The 21,295-nt window shown below is 38.3% G+C and overlaps 1 protein-coding gene across 5 annotated transcripts in view; it reads left to right on the forward strand.

Moving 5' to 3' along the window:
• The window catches only part of LOC111868257 (death-inducer obliterator 1), a 78,395-nt gene that overhangs the window by 47,989 nt on the left and 9,111 nt on the right, over positions 1-21,295 (forward strand). For all 5 annotated transcript variants that reach the window (XM_023858740.2, XM_033752984.1, XM_033752985.1 and 2 more), the window contains 3 exons: positions 6,917-7,178; positions 13,165-13,505; positions 17,269-18,788. In XM_023858740.2, the coding sequence (XP_023714508.1) occupies positions 6,917-7,178; positions 13,165-13,505; positions 17,269-18,788 (2,123 nt within the window). The remainder of the gene's footprint in view (positions 1-6,916; positions 7,179-13,164; positions 13,506-17,268; positions 18,789-21,295) is intronic.

Here is a 21,295-nt window from a genome sequence, read left to right on the forward strand (position 1 = left end):
TTATGAAACATGTGTTATCATTGAATTCCTTGTATTTAATTTTGGAATTGAGGGGGTTAAACTGATCATCATTTTGACACATTTATTACAGGACAGACACATAACAGCAGACTTTCCCAATGACCTAAGAGTGAAGACATTGGTTTATGATTTTATATACTTCTCAAGCAATGTTAATAAACTTTCTAGTATATCTTATTATCACCAAGACTGTGTTCTTTATTTTCATTTATACTGGTTTAATGATTTATTACTCTCAAGCAATGTTAATAAACTTTCTAGTATATCTTATTATCACCAAGACTGTGTTCTTTATTTTCATTTATACTGGTTTAATGATTTATTACTCTCAAGCAATGTTAATAAACTTTCTAGTATATCTTATTATCACCAAGACTGTGTTCTTTATTTTCATTTATACTGGTTTAATGATTTATTACTCTTTTTGTTGAATGTATCTGCACGTTTCATTCACCTGACTATAAGATGAAGGAGAAGCAAATCGTATGAAAAAACTTTAAACATTAAACAGTGTCAGGAAAATTTGCCTGTTTGTTGTAGTAGGTTCCTCGTTACCACTGCTTTTTCCATTTATTTTTGGAGCCATAGATTTGCCCTAATGGTTCTGCTTTTGATGTACATTTTGTAATGATGCAATGGCCATTAGACATTATGTAATATTCCCAACATCTTTCCTTCCACTTAACTGAAGAGAATGGTGCTAGAAGCAGCTCAGTGGCTGCAGAAATAGCAGTCTTACATTACGGTAGAGTATATGCAAGTGTAAGATACGCCACAATTGCTTGGTGTTGCTTAGTTTGTGGATGCACAGTGACCCTTTGTAATCATTGTTGAGAACTGATTCAAGGTACAGTATTAGAACTAGTAGTGAACATTCAAATATAATTGGCATTACTCTTTTAAGTTTTATTTTTAAAAGTGATTGTGGTAGTTCTCCCCAGTTACTAGGAATACATGGTTAGTAATAAATTATGTGAAGAATGATTTGTGCTCTGCAGATTCTTTCATTCATACTAACTACAGATGATGCCAATTTTAAGTTTTGGTTGTTAGGTATGTAGATTATGCTGCATCTTGCATGTACAGTGTATGTGTGTGGTGGTGGGGAAAGAACAAGGGGCAGTCATAATTACCAAGTCATAAAATTATTTTTTTAAATATGCTGCTACTGTGTGGTGGGGAGATCATCTTATACTTTGGTACAGCTGCTGCGCTGAGACAAAGACTGGCCTAGGCTGCATAGAGCAGCCACACAAAATGCACATGCATGAGTGACTAACACTCAGGTCATTCCTCATCTTATGTAGTGGTACTCAAAACCACAGACTCTTTTCTGTCTGATCACGTTGTACATTAGTAAATGATAAAAATGAAGAGTAGGCTGCTCATTTCTAATGTTTTTTTTTTTTTTTTGTGTATGGACATTGTCACGAAAGTGAAGGCTGAAAGTGAAGTCTTAGAAAACTAGATGTTTCTTGGGCTTTTAGTATGACTTTTAGCATTGTCCGAAGAACTGTGCAGAATTGATAAGAAAATTGATGACTTTTGAGTTCTCTTGAACTCTGAAATGAAAAGGCCACTTAAGAAGAAAACTGACATGTATGGTTTTGGAAAAAGAGTTATTTGATGCATGGTACACAAGTTTTAACATTCCAGAAAAGATGTGACTTACGCAGTAGAGAATTGAGATTATAAAGCCTGACATTAATTTTGATTTTTCTGTTTCATTTGTACATTAAATTCTTTTTTACGTGGGGTTTGAATGGAATCAGGCCATCAGTAATTGAAAAATATTAGCCAAACATGTGAGATTAGAATCTGTAGGTTGGCATATTGTTGAAGTGTAATAATTTAGAGAGAGCAATGTGGGCCGGTTGTTTATTTGGATGAACCTTCATGACATTGTACAGTGAGTCATGAACTCACACGGACATTCAAGGAAGAGAATTAAAGACACTACTTACATAGGAAATTTTGAGTGATTTTTGTCTGTGCAGGTGGTGAGGAGGATTTAATTCCATATGTTCCCATGTTCAAGTCTTAAAAAAAACAGATTATTATTACATGAGTTACATTATTTATGAGAAATGGATTAAAGGTTAATTTGTAACCTGCCTCTGAATGCCATCTGGTTCCTGTTAAAATATGTAGCTTAACCCATTGCCAACATCATCACTTAAAAATTATGTTGAATGGTTAAACAAACATTTCTTTTTATAAACAGTATAATAAGAACTTAACTCACTAGTTTGATTTCTGAAACAAAACATGCAGAATGTATTTATTACTAGAAGACATGACCATTCCTCTTCCACCCCTTCCCAACCTTAACCCTCTTGATATGATGTGGGGACTATGAAAGATTTTATCACAGAGATATGACCTTCATTGTTAATGATGTTAAGAAACTAGTAAAGGAAGTATTTCATTTGATAATGTGGTAAGATTGGGCAGCCACTGGTGAAATGTTGGAATGTTTTGTAACTAATTCTGGGAGAAGATTCCAGTGCCAGTAATTCAAATGAACATAAAGAACTGAATGGAGTAGAACTTCACTTTGTAGCAGTAAATGAATGTGAAAGTGAAGTAAATTAACTGCTATATAAAATACATGTACACATTTACCACATATAGACTGATGTGCTGTCTCATAAGGTGAGAATGACACTAGCTATTGTGAATACAATAATGAAAGGTTAAGTTACACAAAAGGTGTGAAATTTCTGTAGCAGTTCGACAATTATTAGCTTCTCAAGGATTCTGCCCAGTGGAGTTATTTTTATAAAGCGTACAGTGAGGGCATGGGCAAGTATATTTTAACCCATATTGCATGAAAATGTGGACTTTAAATCCTGGAGCCGGCAGGCAGGATTAACTTAGGTGTTTTAACTAGTAATTTTATTAGCATTGAAAAAATATGAGGGTTGGAACTTTAATAGTGGCAACTATTTATTTAGAACTGGTACAAAATAGATGCATGTTTCGAAGTTTTACTGTCTTTCAATGTAGTCACCAGCATTGCATACAACCCGTTGCCAGCAATGTGGAAGTCATAGGATACCTTTAGCAGTGCCTGTTGTGTTGATAGTTTGAATGAAGTGGTTCCTTCATCTTAGGAATCAAGTAGAAGTCACAAGGGCTTAAGTCTGGGAAATATGGTGGCTGGTACAGCACTTTCCAGCCCCATCGATCAAACGAATCAGCCACAGCTTGCGCTACATGCGGCCGAGCATTATCCTGCAACATGATATGTGGGTTCTGCAGAAAGTGTCACCACTTCTTTCTTAAAGCTGATCACAGGTTGTGTTTAAAAAATGAACACTAATACTGCGCATTGACGGTCTGCTGTCTGGGAATGGTATGCATTGGGATAACACCATCACAGTCGTACACGAGAATCACCATAACTTTCACACTGTTGGGGTTCTGACGAACTTTTGATTTTTGTGATGACCTGTAATGACGCCATTCATTCAATTGGTGTTTCATTTGTGGCTCGTAGGAGTATGATTTGGCCCATGTTTCATCCAGCGTAATGATACGGCATAAGAAAGCCTCTCTTTTGCGCTCATAGCGCTCCATGTGGCTACAAGCAGTGTTATATCGTAGCCATTTCTGCATTTCCGTCAAATCATGCGGAACCCATCGGGATACAGTTTTTCTCATGCCCAGGCATTCCTTCAGAATGTGAAGCACAGTCGTATGCGCTAATCCTGTCTCTCGGGCCAGCTCACGAATCGTATGGCGTCGATCACTCTGCAGTAACGCAGAAAGAGCATACACTACTTCTTCACTGACACTAGGATGACCTGGCCGACGCATGTCTGCCACATTTTGATGTCCCTTGTTGAAGGCTTTTACCCACCTTGCCACTGTAAGGCAATGCAGATTCCCTGCAAGCCTCTTTGAAGACCTCGATGACACTGTCGTGCTGTACGGCTTCTGGCACATTCAGTCATTATCCAACTCCATTGTTCCTGTTTCAAAAACACTGTGACAACACTATGTTAGACTGGCAGCTAACACGGGACTCTGTTCTCGTCACTGCACATGCGTGTGATATGGGAAGGGAGAGGCCATTTGCTCTGAGGTAAGGAAGGTATGTAGCTAACGTGAGGTATAAGTGACATTATTTGGTTCCGTTGCATGGCGTCTCTACAGCAGTGTTGCCACTATTAAAGTTCCAACCCTCGTATATTGTATCTACATATATATATTGTCATGTGTAGGGTGGTACGTGTGACGAGAGTGACAGATTCTGTTTCGGATGATTGGATTTATAGTTACCTTGGTCACAACCTCTCTTAATTACACTTAAGTTACAGCACTGTTGTCGTTTAACACAATTTACAGTTTACCATTGCACACGCACTAGGATTCTCTGTTTCCACTAGTCGTTTCTTAGGAACAGATCTCAACACAGAAACTAGCACAGTCTCACTGGATCACTCACTCCCAATATCACTGTACTACCGCACACATAAAGTGTTCTAATTCACAGGCCAACCTCCTGCACTCTGCTGTACTCCAGGTTTCAATTTGCTCCTCCAGCTTATGACTGACTTTTTTGTCGCTGCATTCACTTCTCTTATAAGCCTTTGGCATGGACCACACACGGAAAACACAGTTCTGTTGTTGTCTAAGGAAGACAACACAGAACAAGTCATGTGATTCCTAGCCAGCATCTTCATTGGTGTGCTGTTGCCTAGTAACAGACAATAACATTCCTCTAGTGAGACATCTTTAATTGTTGCCTTGTGTGTATTTGGTCATGGGGTGTTTACTGGTTCACTACCCAGCAACACTCTGGCTATTCATGTTACAATATTATTGGAACTATACCAGCTAAAATATTTGCATAAAAAGTATCTGAAAGGAAATAAATTACTAAATTCTGTAGTGTTTCTTAATGTAAAGACTCTTGTTTCCAGTAACACTTATTGTTACCTGAAATAAAGTAAGATATTGTGTATGGCAGAAACCATGTTCATTATTTATTGATTTAAAGCTTTCCCTCATTTAATGTTCAGTTTTAATTGTCCCAAGTCAACAGTCTCAGTGCTGAATTGCCTGCATTTAAACCTTAATAGTGAAATCCACTCCCCTCAAACCCTAAATGGGGATACAGTGTTTAAATCAAATTATGCAATACCTATATTTTGGGAAATGTTTTCCTCCCCAATTATGACAGAACTCTGATTTAAAAGTTTATGTGTGAATGGTGACTACAAAAACAGGGCTAACTACACTTAGAACACTGAAATGTTGCAATTGTTCATTTCTTCAACACTGCAAATATGGTCCTGCAACAGGCCAATGACTGATGCATCTGTCTTCAGGGTGGGCAATTTGGCTGTCTTTGAGTTTGGTCTTCCTGTTGGTGTGGATTGAGAATGAGGCTCCCTTTCCCAAATTTCCAACAGATTTTGAACCAAATTCCATCAGAATTTTCATAGGCCTCTTTTGCCGCCACAGAGGGATAATCCAGTTAGACTGTTTTAACTCTCCTAGTGAGACATTTGGCTGTCACACATGTAGCTTCCCTCAGCTGTGTTGCGTTTTGTCTGTCATTCCCTAAGCATACACTCAGTCATGTTGCACAGATTTAAATCATCAATGTTTTTTTATTTCTTAGGATTGTATTCCCTCAAAATAATTTCTGATGAAGAGTACTCGTACAATAACTTTGGCTATAGCTGTATGTTAAAATGGATTATAAATTTTGGTATAGATATTAGTCAGCTAGTCAAAGGGAGTTCTGATTTTCTAGTCTGTTATATTCTTTTCAGTCTTCTCTCATTGATATGTCCCAAAAAAGTAGTCTCAGTACTTCAGTCTGTATTCGTTATGATGAATAGAATTGTTCAGGCATGGACCAGTAATCTCATTTTGTTCCTCATACCATGTCTCATTAGTATTTATTAAAAAAAATGTGCATCACCTGAACAATCATATAAGAAAGTTGCGATGATCCGATGTCACTGTGATGTGTGTGTATGCAGTAGTTGTGTTTATTAGTCTCTGCCACCATTCACTTCCATGGAAAACAGGGTAAAGGCAATAGTTGATTTAAAATGTTTATGTGGGGTGCCTCTTGTGTTCTCAGTCCACTGATACTGCAGCAAAAGGGTAGAAATGATTGGAATTCCCATGATATCTTGGCTTCTGCTCATAATACTGTTCTCACCCTACTGTGTCTTCATCAAGCTTGCTTTCATTCTCAGATGAGACTGGACCACCAGAGTCATTCTTCAAAATTGTATGCCTTTGGATATCTTCTTTATTCTTTAAAATTTGCTTCCTGACTTGGAGGAAGTTCTGTCCTGTTGAGAGTAGTATTGTTTATTGCCCCTGCCCACTAGCATAACAGTGCCTCAAAGGTAGGTGTTTATATTTGAAACTTATGCTGGCAGCCTATCTCACACCATCACTCCTGCATCATCTTCCAACTACAGACACATGAGAAAGTTTCATTTATTTACTGCAGTATTAGACTATCATCTGACTCATATGGGCACCGTCATCTCAAAGCCAACAAAACTTTGACTGAGTTTCAGTTGGTGTGATCATGGACTGGAATTAAGCCTTTTTGACTAGGAGTAGTCCTCTTAAGACTGGTGTTTATGCATAACTCACAGCAGGAAAGCATAACAGAAGTCTGTACAGCACTGAGTATAAGTTCATGTAGTTGCTATAGGGTGATTCAAAATAATTGTATGGCTAACTGGACTGCACGTGCATTGTTCTATTAATATAATGTATGACTGATGAAAGTTAAGTGATTACTATATTTTATTTGTATTTATGGAGGCCTGCTTGAGGATATAGTAAATTGCTTTATAATGACAATGTTAGTTAATAGTGGTGACACGTTCTTGATATTATTCTTTGACAGGTAAACAGATGGAGGAAAATGGTTTGGAATGGTGCTGTCCAAACTGTAACAAGAAGAAAGAAACTGATGGAAAAGAGCAAGAACATGATGCAAGGAAGCAGAGCAGAACAGTCAAGGAGAAGGATATAAAGAAATCTGCTCCGAAGGAAACTCTTCATAAAAGTGGGCACAAAGAGAGCCAGAAAGAATTGCAGAACGATCCTAAGGAGCCTGTTAATGCAGAGGAAGTTGCGACTTCACCAGTGCAGAGACAGCAAACTAGGTGAGGTGGATGTATTAAGAATTACACAAGTTCAAGGGTCGATGTAAATAGGAGATAGATTTATATTTTTTGCTGGACATTGGAGGTACCAGTATTCTTGGCACTCTTATTTTCTCCAGTGTACCTTGGAGCTAAATGGCCCATGTTCACCATTAGTACATGTTCATATGTTAACAATTAATGTCTTTAGTTTTCCTCAGATCTCTAGGTGAGTGCTTGGTTAGTACCTTCAAGTGATCATATCAACCTCCTTCCAAAGTATGGTTATAATCATCTTCCTCATTTGATATGCATGACCCCAGGCATTGGATCAGCATCATGAACCTTCAGATCCATCAAATTTGTCAGTTCTAACAATTGTGGTATCTTACCTGCATATAAAATATTGTAACATGTTTCGTTACTGAAGACGCCATTCAGATTTTTAATTGGTTTATTTAACAACCTACCAGTCTCTGCTACAATTAATTATAACAATGTTGCGGGGTTTCACAATTTATAACCCTATTCGCAAATCAAATCACTCTATTGTCAGTAGCCTACACGTTTTCACAGTACGGGATCTATACAAGTGTCACTGTGTTACACACTTCCGATTAATTCTCTTCTTGCCAGTCCTTTCTATTGGCGTCTATTATCGCCACTAGGCGTTCAAAAAAAATTTCCATCTCCATCGTGCGGTAGTAGAATTCGTTGAGGCGTGTTCAAGTTCGTAAACCACTTCTGACACCAAATTGTCACGTGTGTAAGTTCGTAACCCTTCTGACGGTCATGTGTCTTGAGTTCAAATCTTCTTGGTCACGTGTGTAAGTCCAATCCCACTTCTGACACCAAATTGTCACGTGTTGGGTGTATAACACGACAAATAAATTCACGCCGTGCTTGATATAGCGAATTTTATTTCACATTCGCTCTTACAATCACAGAAATTACAATCTCACAATTACTGCCATCGGCAGTATCACAGGTACTATACTGCAATTAACTGGTGACTGACTCGTAACTAGAGAACTGGAGAACTGACTGCTGGCCAACTCGGAACTCTCCGCTGGGTAAATGGAGAACTCTGATCACACACTCACTCTGAATAGTCTTTGCTGCTCCGTATCTAGCCTCGTTCCAGACAACTCAGAAAACAGCCATGTAATAGGCACCATTGTTGTCTGGCTCCGTGTTTACTAGTGTTACTAGTAACGCTGTCGGGAGTTGTCTCTCGCAACCAGTGTTTACCCGTGTTGCATAGCGACCAGTGTGCTGGGACTCGGCTCACTTCGGCTCCGCTCGGCGCATCACGGCTGGCAGGGGGGGGGGGCGTCATCCATAGCGCAACATGTCACAATATCAAGGTAACTGATTCCATGAGGCAACAGACTTACATTGAGATGGCCCTGGCATTAATTAGTGTGGTAGGAGTTGTCTCTTGAAACCTTTGTTCTCACGTGCAAATATTAGGACAGTTTATTGCATTAGTCTACAGTAACTTTCAACCTAGTCCTACCATTTCACCTTCAGCCTAATATTTGATATGGTTTCTATATTTATATTGCTCATTTTATACAGCCTGGTCTTGGAGTGAAGAGTGAAAGTAAGACTGCGAGGTAGGGACTTTGTTGAGTGGTTGTATTTGGATGTCTGGCTCTCCTGACTTAGGTGCTATGTGGTTTCTTTTCAGTCCCATCTGGTAAATGCTGGTACCTTGGATTAAGCCAGAACTACTTCACTTAAACATACTGTAGGCATTATTAATTAGGAAACACAAGTAGATTTCATGCTGACTGTAGCTGATAGATTCTAAAACTATAATGTGATGTGCAGCTGCATCAGATCAGTGAAGGGAAGAACTGGACAGAAAGTAGTTATCCACTAAAAGTCAAATAATAAAGCATCTTGTGTTTCATTAAGGGGAAATTATGACTTGCTGCATCTCTTAACCTCTTATAAGGAACACAGATTGAAGGCTGCCAGGAGTCCTTATGCAGTACCATTATTACAGCTGTACATTAGGCATTAGAAGTGTTTCCAGTTTTAAATTTCTTGCAGAGGAACTGATTAAACAGTTGATACAGTATGTGCCAAAATATACAGTACTGAAACTCGCGCATCTCAAACGCGCATGTGCATTTGATGACGGGGCATAGCTCCAGCTGCACATGTTCCCAGTAGTGAAAAGGAGGTTGTGTTGTGCAGTTGTCTCTCGACAGAGGAAAAAGTATTCATAGTTGAGTATTATTTCCGCGTACGGAAGTGGTCGCCAGACCAACTCGCTTCGTTGGTTTTGAGAGTCCAGATGTTATCGTCCAGAAAGCACTACATAGTACACGTATGACGATATGGTGTGCCATCTCAGCACACGGTATATTAGGCCCCTATTTCATTGAGGATGAGGAAGGCAATGCTCTTACCGTCACCCAAGGACGCTACAGGGACATGGTGATCAGGCCATTTCTTCAGGATTTGAGAAGGTTCTCTCGTGCAAGGGGCTTTCACATGAATAGACAGTGGTATCAACAGGACGTTTTTTTATTTAAGTACACTAACTTTTGGCGCATACTGTACATCCAGCCTGTATTCCTTAAATCTTCATGCAAGGTTCTTATTAACAAAACAGTGAAAGTGTTTCTTTCATTCCACTGTATTTTATTATTAGTATTATTATCTGTGATATATACATTTAGCATGCTTTTTATTTAATAAAGTTATTTAAGTCGTTGTCAAGTGAATGGTTNTTTTTTTTTTTTTGCTCAACGGTTTTCAAATGCCGTTGTAAGTTTTTCTTGTTTATGCAATTTATTATGCAGTCATCTGTTCTCGTTGAATATAATACAATTCTGTTACAGTCAATTCCAGATAACAAAAAATGTATTAATCGAAATGAAAATTGTTGGAAATGTGTATGAAGTTTTTCACTCTGTGCAGTTATTTTTAACATGAAATACACTTTCAAGTAATTTCATTTTCTCAGAAAGAGGGTAATCTTTGCAGAAGAAACATATCTTGTAATCACCAACATATTACAACCAATACAGACTTGATAACTAATAATGCATGTGATATCTAGAATCAGTTCTTTCCTTCTCATCATAAATGTTCTGCCTCTGTTTCACCACTCTTCAGTAAGTATACATACATGTGTTCCCTTCCTTTAACCTTAGTTTCTTTATCCTCCATGTAACACATTTAGCTCCTGTGAATGATGAAGCTTCTGTATGGTCACTTGCTAGGTACAGTAGCAGTCTTATTTAATGCAAATCATGTGTCCTGTATCAACAGTGTTGAATCTTGTTTTGACTTCATTCAGCCTTATGTGATCACCCTTGATTACCAGTTTATGTATGGGCTTAATTTGGTACAAAATGTAATGTTCTGTTGACATTACAAATGTCATCTTAAGAAAAAGAAAAGTAAAGCTCAGGTGTGTTCCAGTTTGTTTATTTTTAAAGATTATTATTTTCTGGGATGTGATGCTCTGTAGTCTGGAAGGTGTTCACTGATGTTTCAGAGGAATGTGCTGCCTTTACCTTCAGATTAGAAGAGTGATTTTTCTACCCTGAATGATGGAGTCAGCACATTCCTCCAAAACATTAATAGACATGTGCCTGACTGCACAGTTTCACATCCCAGAAGACGGTAATCATTATAGTCAGTGCCATGAAAACCTCAGATCTCACATGTCTTTGGTTAGCATATTTTAGCATACGTGTGGTATTAATTCTAGGGAACATCTATTTACATACTCCATCCTCAAATGTGTGGTTCATTTAACATCTCACTGTGCCTCATTTTGGGGACTGAACATCTTGGAGGCTTGCATATATTTGTATATCAGTACTGGAACATACACTTTAATTAATGCAATATTTATATGTACAAGCCGGAAGGTCGTGGGTTCAAGTCCTGATGAGGTCATTGGATTTTTTTTCAGTTGACCTAATCCTTCCAGCCTCACTATGGCCTTGGGGTCTACTCAGCCTCTAACAGAAATGAGTACCAGGAATTAATTAAATAATTTTCCTGGGGAGTAAAGTGCGGCTGGCGCGTAAGGCTGACAACCTTACTGCCATCTTTGAGCCGATTGGCTAGATAATGTGGGACCCTTGTCTCACAGCCCTATGGGCCTTCACGGCCTGGTACAGAGGTAGCTTTACTTTTTACTTTTTACTTTATATGTCAATAACTTGTACACTTCTCCAAGTATAATTAGAATGATCAAGTCAAGGAGGATGAGGTGGGCAGGGCATATAGCTCAAATGGGGTAGAAGAGGAATGCATGTAGGATATTGGTGGGAAAGCCAGAAGGAAAGAGACCGGCTCTTGTAAACACGGTAATGAACCTTTGGGTTCCATAACATGCTGGGAAGTTCTTGAGTAGCTGCACAATTGGCAACTTCTCAAGAAGGGCTCAGCTCCATGAATTAGTGAATGGATAATAGATGAGTTTTATACTACAGAAATAGTGATATAAATGGTATTCTGGAACCATAGGACCAGGGAGTCAAACTCCAGCACCCCAACTTGTATATTGTAGTGGACCTGATAAAGTGTTCATTTGTTCTTTCAAAGACCAAAAAATAACTGGTTTTAAACAGACTTTTTGCCTCATAAAAGTTACTGACATTTGAAGAAACTTGCTGCCTCTTTCTAAAAATTGGTGATGATCTGCAGGCATTTGTTACATCCTTCTAAATGTTTGATCCTGATGAAATAGGCAGCAAATTCCTTAGAAAACATTTAAAATTTTATGATGTGACATGATTCTGTACTCAGTGAAGTATGAAATAAATGATTTCATACATGTTTTATTTCCTTAATAACAAACATAATGGAAAAGGTGTAAGATCAGATTGCAGATAGGGTTATGTGTTCTGTATGAGCCAGCATTAGGTATTTGATATAAACAATAATACTTGTGAGCTTACTTCTTGAAATTTCAAGTTCACATACTAACCAATGTTTGTTTAGATTTTGTTTAATATGTGTAACTTTTTGTCATATCTTATGATACTTCCACTCCCTCATATGCCTTCATGGCATAGTGCTTAATTAGTTAAGCACAGGGACAACTTTACCTTTTACCATATGATGTCATATGTACTGTGCATTGATACAGCAATAATTCTCTAATTGTTCTTTTCAGGGTTCCCACTTTGAATACTGGCTAAGGTATTGACACTTCTGATTGGGATTTTTTTTTTCTTTCCACCTCTCCAGGAAATTGGCAAATAGTGCCATGAAATTTTCAATGCTTTCCTTATTCCAAATGCTTACCTCTCACCATGTCATTATGCAGCAACAGAAACATTGTTATTAAGTGGCATAGGATTCATATAGTCATCTGGTATTGATGTCAGGGAGATCTGTAAATCAAATCTAATGCTACAGATTTATATTCAGCAGGTCACCGGTTCAAATTGGCCGAGCCATGGATTATCTTGACTGAGGACTTTGGTGATTTTCATCATTCTCTTCAGGCAAATACTGGGATGGTACCTTAAATTAAGCAATGATAATTCCCTTCTGCATCCTTTTTGACTTATTATTTGCTGCCATTCAGTAAGTCAATGTTATAAAAAAATTAAATATTTTCATAATTCACTGTATTACAAAATTTCCTGTCTAGTGAAGATTTTGATATGCATGGCATTGAAAACAGGTTTATAGGTATCTCATGGTATAAGTTTTTGCTGTTATGTTTTAACACGTTAAAATACATGGTAGTTATTTCTTGTCTCAGGTTCTGTTACGGAGAGATAGCATTGTCTGTTTCTTTCCAGTAAACCTGTATGAGATCAACCCTTTGCCGCACCATTTACATCCACTGTTTCCTGATTCCATCAGATTGTTAATTTAAACTTCTTTTGTATCCTGTGTTTTAGTATGTTAAGCATTGCTAGGGACATTTTATTGTACCATTATTCACTTCTTGATATGTGGTAAAGAGTCAGTTGAAAGAACAGACAACCAATGTCGAATATTCCTGATTTTGCAGTGTGAATGATGGAGTTATGTACTGCATTGTATGCAAGAAAGAAGCTCGGCCAACTAGCATCTATTGCAGTGACTCATGCATCTTGAAACATGCTCAGGAGTCACTCAGCCTAATCAACAAAGAAAAGCACGTAGCAGTTGGAACACAGGCCACTGCTGCACAAATGGCCCATAATCAAACCCAGGTGTCAGCACCTCGTGGACAGAATGAACAGCAATTGCAGCAACACTTAGGAATGGTGCCTGGGACTGGATCTTCAAGTGCAGCAGCACAGCTTCCAAGGGCCAGACCTGATGCTAGAGTCATTGTATTTGAAAGAAAAACAGGAAGGCTTTTGGCAGGTAAGTGTGTCAGTTGCAGCAGTTTCTGATGTGCTCCGCTCCAGAAGCCCTGTCATTGAAAAATAAAAATATGTGACCCTCTTATTGTCTTCTTGGGGTACACTATACAGGATGTTTCATGACTTTAGGGCATAACTGCAGGAGGTGATTTCCTAGGTCTTTGTGATCAAAAAAGTTCATATAAACATGTGTCCAATTTTGGACGGTTACGGAGTTATGACCATTTTTCATTCTCGTACATGCCCTCATATGAACCGCATCTGTCATCTGGCGGGTTGCTATTTTTAGCCAGCTACAGACAGAACGTTCTCATTATCTCGACACTTTAGAGGTACCTAAGGCGTGGTGGGTTGGTATGTCCAGCCACGGCTAGTGTAGCGGCTACTGCTGTTCAGAACAGTTCTCATCTCGGTGCGTCTGTTACGTTGCCATTTACATTTTCGTTTGAGGAATATGCAGATATGATTGATGTGTACAGGTTTTGTGACGGTAACTCAGTTCTTGCCGTACCTGAATATCAGCAACGGTTTCCGAATCGTAGAATACCGAACCGGAGAATGTTTACTGGAGTTTACCAGGCATTGTGAGATACCGGTAGACTTACCGGCGTTCGTATTGCAGCCAAGCATGGTGTTAATGAAGGCGTCAATGAAGAAGGCATTGTTCGTATGGTACATGACAGTCCACATACAAGTATGCGAAGAATTGCCAGCCAGGTCTCCAGACTTAAGCCCTCTGCATTATTGTGTGTGGGGATGGATGAAAGAACTGGTTTACAATGTGAAGGTGGCAACGCAAGATGCTTTGCTCGGTCGCATTCTGGACGCCACTGACCACATAAGAAACAGCCAGCTGAAGCTGCTACGTGCTACCCACGTGGTTCACAACTGAGCGGCAGCCTGTGTTGCGGCCGGCGATGGCATTTTCGAAAATCAGCTTCAAGCACCAATCAATTCAAATTAAAGGTAATTTCACGAAGTTAACTTTACATTCATACTTTAAATGTATCATGTATTATGCTGGTTTATTATTTTGTTCCGTTTATTGTCAGTAATCGTTACCTTCTATTCTGAGTTTAAAACGGTCATAACTCCGTAACCGTCCAAAATCGGACACATGTTTATATGAACTTTTTGATCACGAAGACCTAGGAAATCACCTCCTGCGGTTATGCCCTAAAGTCGTGAAACACTCTGTATACCTGTTCAGATTCATTCCAGTGTTTATCGTGTTTGCAAATGAGGGTTCTGGTAAAATTCCTGTTCACTTGCCATGGGTCAATTAAATGGTTAAGAGAGTGAGTGTAAAACTTAGAGTGAAGTTGTGGGTCAGTTTGATTTTGTGAAGAGGATATTAAGATTTAAATTGTGTGTGTGGCACTTTACTACCAAGATCTCTTCTTTCTTTTTGGTGTACTTCAGTATAATCTCCCTTCTGGCATTCTTGTGCTTGCAAGGTGACACTGAAAGGAAAAATATTCTTGAATACCCGTGTTTCATCTCCGTAGTGGCTGAATATATGTTTATCCCTATCTCTGGAACTTACATTATGTAAATTGAGAATTGAAAGTTTTTAGTGTTTAGTCGTATTTTTCCCCAGCCACATGTCTAGTTCCTAGACAAATATACTGATGTTATAACCTACTCACATACTTGTAAATATAACTGTCCTTAACATCATATTTCTGCGAACACTATGCACACATTTCTCTCCATATACATAGTCAGAAAATTTTAATATATATTGTAGTCATGCATGTACAGTTATGTTAGTATTAAATGACATTATTTAAATTAGTTTATTTTCTTCTTCGTTGTGACATCATAATGAAAGATGCCCCAGAAATGTTTAAGTCATTGATAGTTATTTGCTGTATTTAAAAACTGTTCACAAATTGTAGACAACTGACACGTAAAACAAGTTCTTATTTTGCTTGAATTTAACCTTTCAGAATTGGGATAAACATTAAATTTGGGTGCACATTCTGCTTTGGCATATAAGTACATGGTCTGACAATACATTTCGCGAACTCATGGTGGTAAGAGTGCTACATACCCCATTGCTGAATATCACTGTAGGTATCTTCAGAGTATTCCCCTTGGGAAGCTATGCACCAATGCCAGCGCCTAGTTCACTTTTCAAAACAATTTTGGAACTGGTTTTGTGGAATGGCCTTCAGAGCTTCCATCATATTACTATGGATGTCATCAGTGTCATCAAAATGACTTTCTTTCAATATTTCCTTTATCTTCATGAACAGAAAAAAGTCATTGGAGTCTAGATCCAGTGAACAGGGTGGGCGTTCCAGCACAGTTATTTGTTTACTGCTAAAAACTCCCTCACAGACAGTGCCATATGAACAGTTCCTGACTGTTTCTCTCTTGGTGTTTGCTTGCTCTGCTATGCTCCTGACAGTCAACTGACAATTTTCACACACAATTCGATGAACTTTTATGTTTTCTTCAGTTCTGCTCATTGCTGGCCATCCTGATCTCTCTTCGTCAGTGGCAGTTTCTCTCCCCTCAGAAGAACGTGTTACCCACTTATAAACTGCTGTGTTCTTCATAGCATTATCCCCATAAATTTGCACTAGCATCTCTGTAAATTTGCTTCACTCTTACCAGGTTTAACAAGAAATTTAATGTCTGTTCTGACATTATCATGACAGCACACCAAAACACACTCAGACAGTAACAGGTGCCACTCAGAAAGAGACTGCCATACATCAGTAGCAACAGCACAGCTGTGAAATGCTGATATGCCAACTTCATCAAACCATACTGAGGTTTCTGTCCACTGCTGCCACAGTAAGCACACGGTGGCAAGTTCATGATCTTTATTGTCAGACCTTGTATTTCTTAGTAGCTTTAGAGAGTCAGCCCTTTGTGGATTTTCACCACTTATACGTTTTTTTTTTTTTTTTTTNGTTAATGACTAGACACAGGGTTTGGATTGACAGCTGGTTTTGTTGAACATGTATAACTCATAATTACAAGTAACTATAGGAGTTGCACAGATATTCACCCTCTACAAATTACTGCTGCATACATTAAGGCTTCTGTGCCTTCACTAGGTTGCTAGGCAATGGCTTCTAACAATGAATATTCCTTTGCTCATGTTGTCATATCCTTGCTGGGTGACAACTGGCTTACTACTAACTCATGACCTCCTAGCCCTGACTGACATGGAAATATCATTTCCATAGTTACTGTATTATATGCTGATTTTCCAGCAGTTCAGCTACTGTTGCCTGCTGATTTGTTGCTGTGGAAATGTGTTTTGAGTGCCATTGCCTAACAGTAGCTATCTCTACTGACTTTCCTGTAACAGTATATTATACTGTTTTGTTTGCTATTATGGGTTTACCCTTCATTTTTCAGATTCTAAATTACAAGGAAGCATGTCATAGATTCAGATAAATACATAGGGCTAGGCTAAAATGCATTCACTTTTGAATGGTTGTTTTATTTGTCTGTATGTAAGAGTGTTACCTTCTAGTTGTCAGTGTATTTTAAACCAGCAGCACCGAATGAATTAAAATGAATAGTTACCCGAAGTATTCGTTTACAGTTTTGTTCACATTGTAATTTGTTCTTGCACTCTACAGAGAGAAACGTTACTAATGATCTGTTAATATAAGTAATTTGCATGAATTACTGCTTGCCTGTATACAAAATCAACTGCCCCTGAGTAAGCAACCAATATTTTTATGCCTTGTAAGTATTGAAGAAACGTGTTGATTATTATATTTTACAATTTTTAGGTCCAAATGCTCCTACAGCAGGGAACTTGAAGACCTGGTTAAAGGATAATCCAACCTTTGAAGTTGTTCGCCCAGGAGTTATGCCAACAACCAAGTTTTACAATCAGAAAACAGTTGGGCAACTAAAGCAGGTTCAGAATACCAAATCACTTCTTACACAGTCAAAGGTTGTTACAGCTCAACCCAAATCTATTGCCTTCCAGCCTAAACCTGTAGCAGGTGCAGTCGTAACAACAAAATCCCAGTTAGTTTCTCCAGTAGGTCGAGTCCACAAACCAGTGACATCAACACCTTCTGTACCTATTGCTCGAGAGGTGTCTACAAAAAATGTTGCAAAAGTTGGTCAGGGAGTTAAATCTCCAACTGGAACTTCGAAGGCAATAAATAAATCTGCAGGAACTGTCACACCTGTAGCACAGGGAGGAAAACCACTACAGGTCCCCGCAGTTTCCAAAGTTCCAGCTACTTCTACAGTTAAAGAAAATACAGTGACCAAAAGTCAGCCACCTGTAGTAACAAAAAAAATTGAAGTGAAACGTACTTCATCAACATCACCAATAGAAGTTCCAAAAAAAGAAGAGGAAAAACCTCCAGGACCAGAACCAATTAGAATCAATGTCCGTAAAACACTACAGGAACTCCTTCAAAGTCGAATACAAGAGTGCACAGATCTTATTGTGGCAGAAGAGGATGTTCAGAAAATAGCACTAAATGTTGAGGAAGAAATGCACACATACTTCCGAGACACAGGTATCAAGTACAAATCTAAATATAGGAGCCTCGTTTTTAATATTAAAGATCCTAAGAACCTGACACTTTTTCGCAAGATTGTTGATAAATCAGTGACACCTTTTCAGTTGGTACGACTATCTCCTGAAGAATTGGCATCGCAGGAGTTAGCACAGTGGCGTGAAAGGGAGGCAAAGCATCAGTTAGAGATGATTAAAAAGAATGAACTAGATTTGATGGCTCTTTCAAAGACATATGTGATGAAGACACACAAGGGTGAACAGGTGATTGAAACAGACGAGAGCATGAAGATGGATGTTCCAGAGTTAGTAGATCCATCTGCAGTGCCAGATCTGGTTTCTGCATTGAACAATTCTGTATCTTCAACGGTGGAAGATACCTCATTAGAAGAAAACACAGAAAAGATGAAAGATAAAGGAAGAGAAGGCAAGGATAAGGAGAAAAGAAAAGATAAAAGTCGAAGTTCGAGAGATCGGGAAAGGTCAAGAAGAGATGACAAGAAGAGAGGTAGTCGTGATAGAGAACATTCTAAAGATAAAGATGGAAGCAGGCATGAAAGTCATCGAGACAACAGCCGAAGTGAACGAGATGGAAGAAGGAGTGGAGAACGAAAGTCTAGTAGCAAGAGTAAGCATCATCACCATCACCATGGTTCTTCTGAACGAGACAGGGACAGGAATAGGAAGGAGCGACGGGATGATGAATTGAAAAAAGATGAAGTGCAAATTAAAAAGGAAGATTTGAAGAAGAGTATCAAAGAAGAAAGCAAGGTAAGACATTTGCCATGTGATTGTTTGTAATTAAAGGGGTCAGGGGAAGTTTCTGTGTGAACATGTTTAATTATTAGTCTTGCGCTTTGTGTGCAATTTGTTTCCCAGATAGAAGCTGTCTTTTGTGAGGTCACCTTTAGTGAACTTAGTTATTGCCACCACTTATTGATTTTTATCATAATATGTTATTTCTCTGTATTTCCTACAAACACTGAATTGCATTTTACATCAACTTTTATCTCATCATATTTTCTGTGTAAGTGAAGGATTAATTTATGTCAGTAACTCAGCATATTGTTGGTGCTTATGGTTCCATGTATATGTTTATCATCCTGATCTCTGCCTGCATGCAAGCTTTAAACATGTATTCAGCAGGTACCTAGTGTGAATCTTGGTCAGGCTGATTGTTGTCCTGATTCATTATCCAGACAAATGGTGGGCTAGTGTTTCATGATGGCTTCCTTCCAAATGATAGCCTTCCTGTCTCATTCAGTCCCATTTAACCTGTTGAATTAAAAGAAAATATTGTTAAATAGCGTCAGAATCAGGCATGGCCTCTCTGACAAGGGTGGAGATAAGACTCCATAGTTCTTGTATAGGAGCACCCAGGGTAAAGGGATCCCATTCAGAATCATTGGTGGGGGGGGATACTGCATTTGCTTCACATTTATGCTTTGACTTTATCATACATGAGGGACTTCTGAAGCATGCTGGGTCCTGTTTGTTTTGACCAGATGTCTCCTACACTAAGGCTAAGGATGCATGTACTGGAAACCCATAAAACTTCATCTCTTTTCCATTTCAGTCGGGTTTACATTTACTAGATGTATTATGAAATATGGTGTGTTGCACAGTACATACTCTATATATTTATAAACCAAGATGTATATCAGAAACTTGTGCCAAGGATGTGTACTATGGTTACTGAGCAGTACACATTTTATTCTTTCTGTATTACCTTCCCTTGTCCCCTGATGTTTACTTTCTTCCCTAAAAACTCTGTGGTTTTAGTCTGCAAGTGAACTGTACCGACTGAGCGACTGCTGCTTGTCGGTGAAGTTAGTGCCAACTTTAGCAGATAAAAGTTGTTACGTGGTCAGTGCAACGAATCCCCACAGCCGTTAATTTTGGTTTTCTAGACCGGAGCTGCTATTTCCTTGAAATAGCTTCTCAGTTATCCTCACGAGGCTGAGTGGACCCCATTCCAGACCCACTAATTCTCAGAAAATCTGGTAGCGCCAGGAATCGAACCCAGACCTTTGGATCTGTAGCCAGGAACTCTGACCACTGGACCACAGAGCCGGTCTACTTTCTACCATAGGAGTATACTAAAGTATATGTTGTTAACAGCTTGTATCAGGAATATCCTCTGATAATTCCTTTTAAATTTTTATTCTTTCCATATAACTTCATGTTGCTTATCAGTCTGTATTCTTGGGATCATAGAAATTTTCCATCAAATGCAGGTTCATGTTTATTCCAAATTCTTTTGCAAATATATTTCATGAAACAATGTGACTAAATTAATTATTTTTAAATGCAGAATGCTGGTCTTTGTATTTGTGTATTTTGTAACAGTAAAATGATTCCATGTTGTTATGAGTGCATACGATTCAATGTAGAAATTCATATCAGTTGACTTCCCTTTAATATAGTACTGGTGAACTCACTGCTATAACTTTCTTATTTAATTTCAGGGGTGAAATGTGCAGCAGATTAGTTTTAGGCTGTAAACTTTTTTTGTGTATTATTTGTACAGAGTGCCTAAAATGAACACTAGGAACTGTAAAACTTCTCAACAGATTTTAATTAAATTTGGTATTAAGGAGGATCAACATAAAAAATTGTAAGGTGACTTTACTGTAGCACAATATTGGCCTAGTGTAACCCCTGCTTTACATGGGGACCAAATCAAACTCCATAAAGTTCCCCCCAAAATATTTTATTTTTCATCTATTATTTAAAATGTTTTTTTGTATGGTGAATATTTAATGAAATGCTAGAAAAAAATAATTATGACTATTTGGAATGGTTAGGTTAGGCTAGGCTAGGCTAGGCTCCATCGGTATAGTTCGCTTGTGAACTAAAACCACACAGTTTCTTTTTAATGGTAACTGTTTATATGAATATAAGCTTTGCAACAGTTGCACACGACATGTAAGAGGAATCACTCAGCACTACAAATATACAACACGTGGACACATAAATGAAGGTGTACTTTGGAATTGTGTTCATTGACAGAAATGCAGCAGTTTTGGAAGCACCTGATGATAACCATACTGGTCATAACAAGTGATGTGAAAAATAATTTAAAATTGAAAAATGTGAATTTTAAGATTTTAACACAAGTTTGCATGTGAGACTGCATGTGACTGCACTGTGTCTTGGGTGTGATATATTTGAATATATTAAAGGTACGAACAGTTAAATATACAAATATGAGGGATGTTCAATAATTACCGTTCCTGAGCCTGTAAAATCTGTGTTAATCAAGCATTTTAGTTTTT

Source organism: Cryptotermes secundus, unplaced genomic scaffold, assembly GCF_002891405.2.
Source record: "Cryptotermes secundus unplaced genomic scaffold, Csec_1.0 scaffold721, whole genome shotgun sequence".
NCBI lineage: Eukaryota > Metazoa > Arthropoda > Insecta > Blattodea > Kalotermitidae > Cryptotermes > Cryptotermes secundus.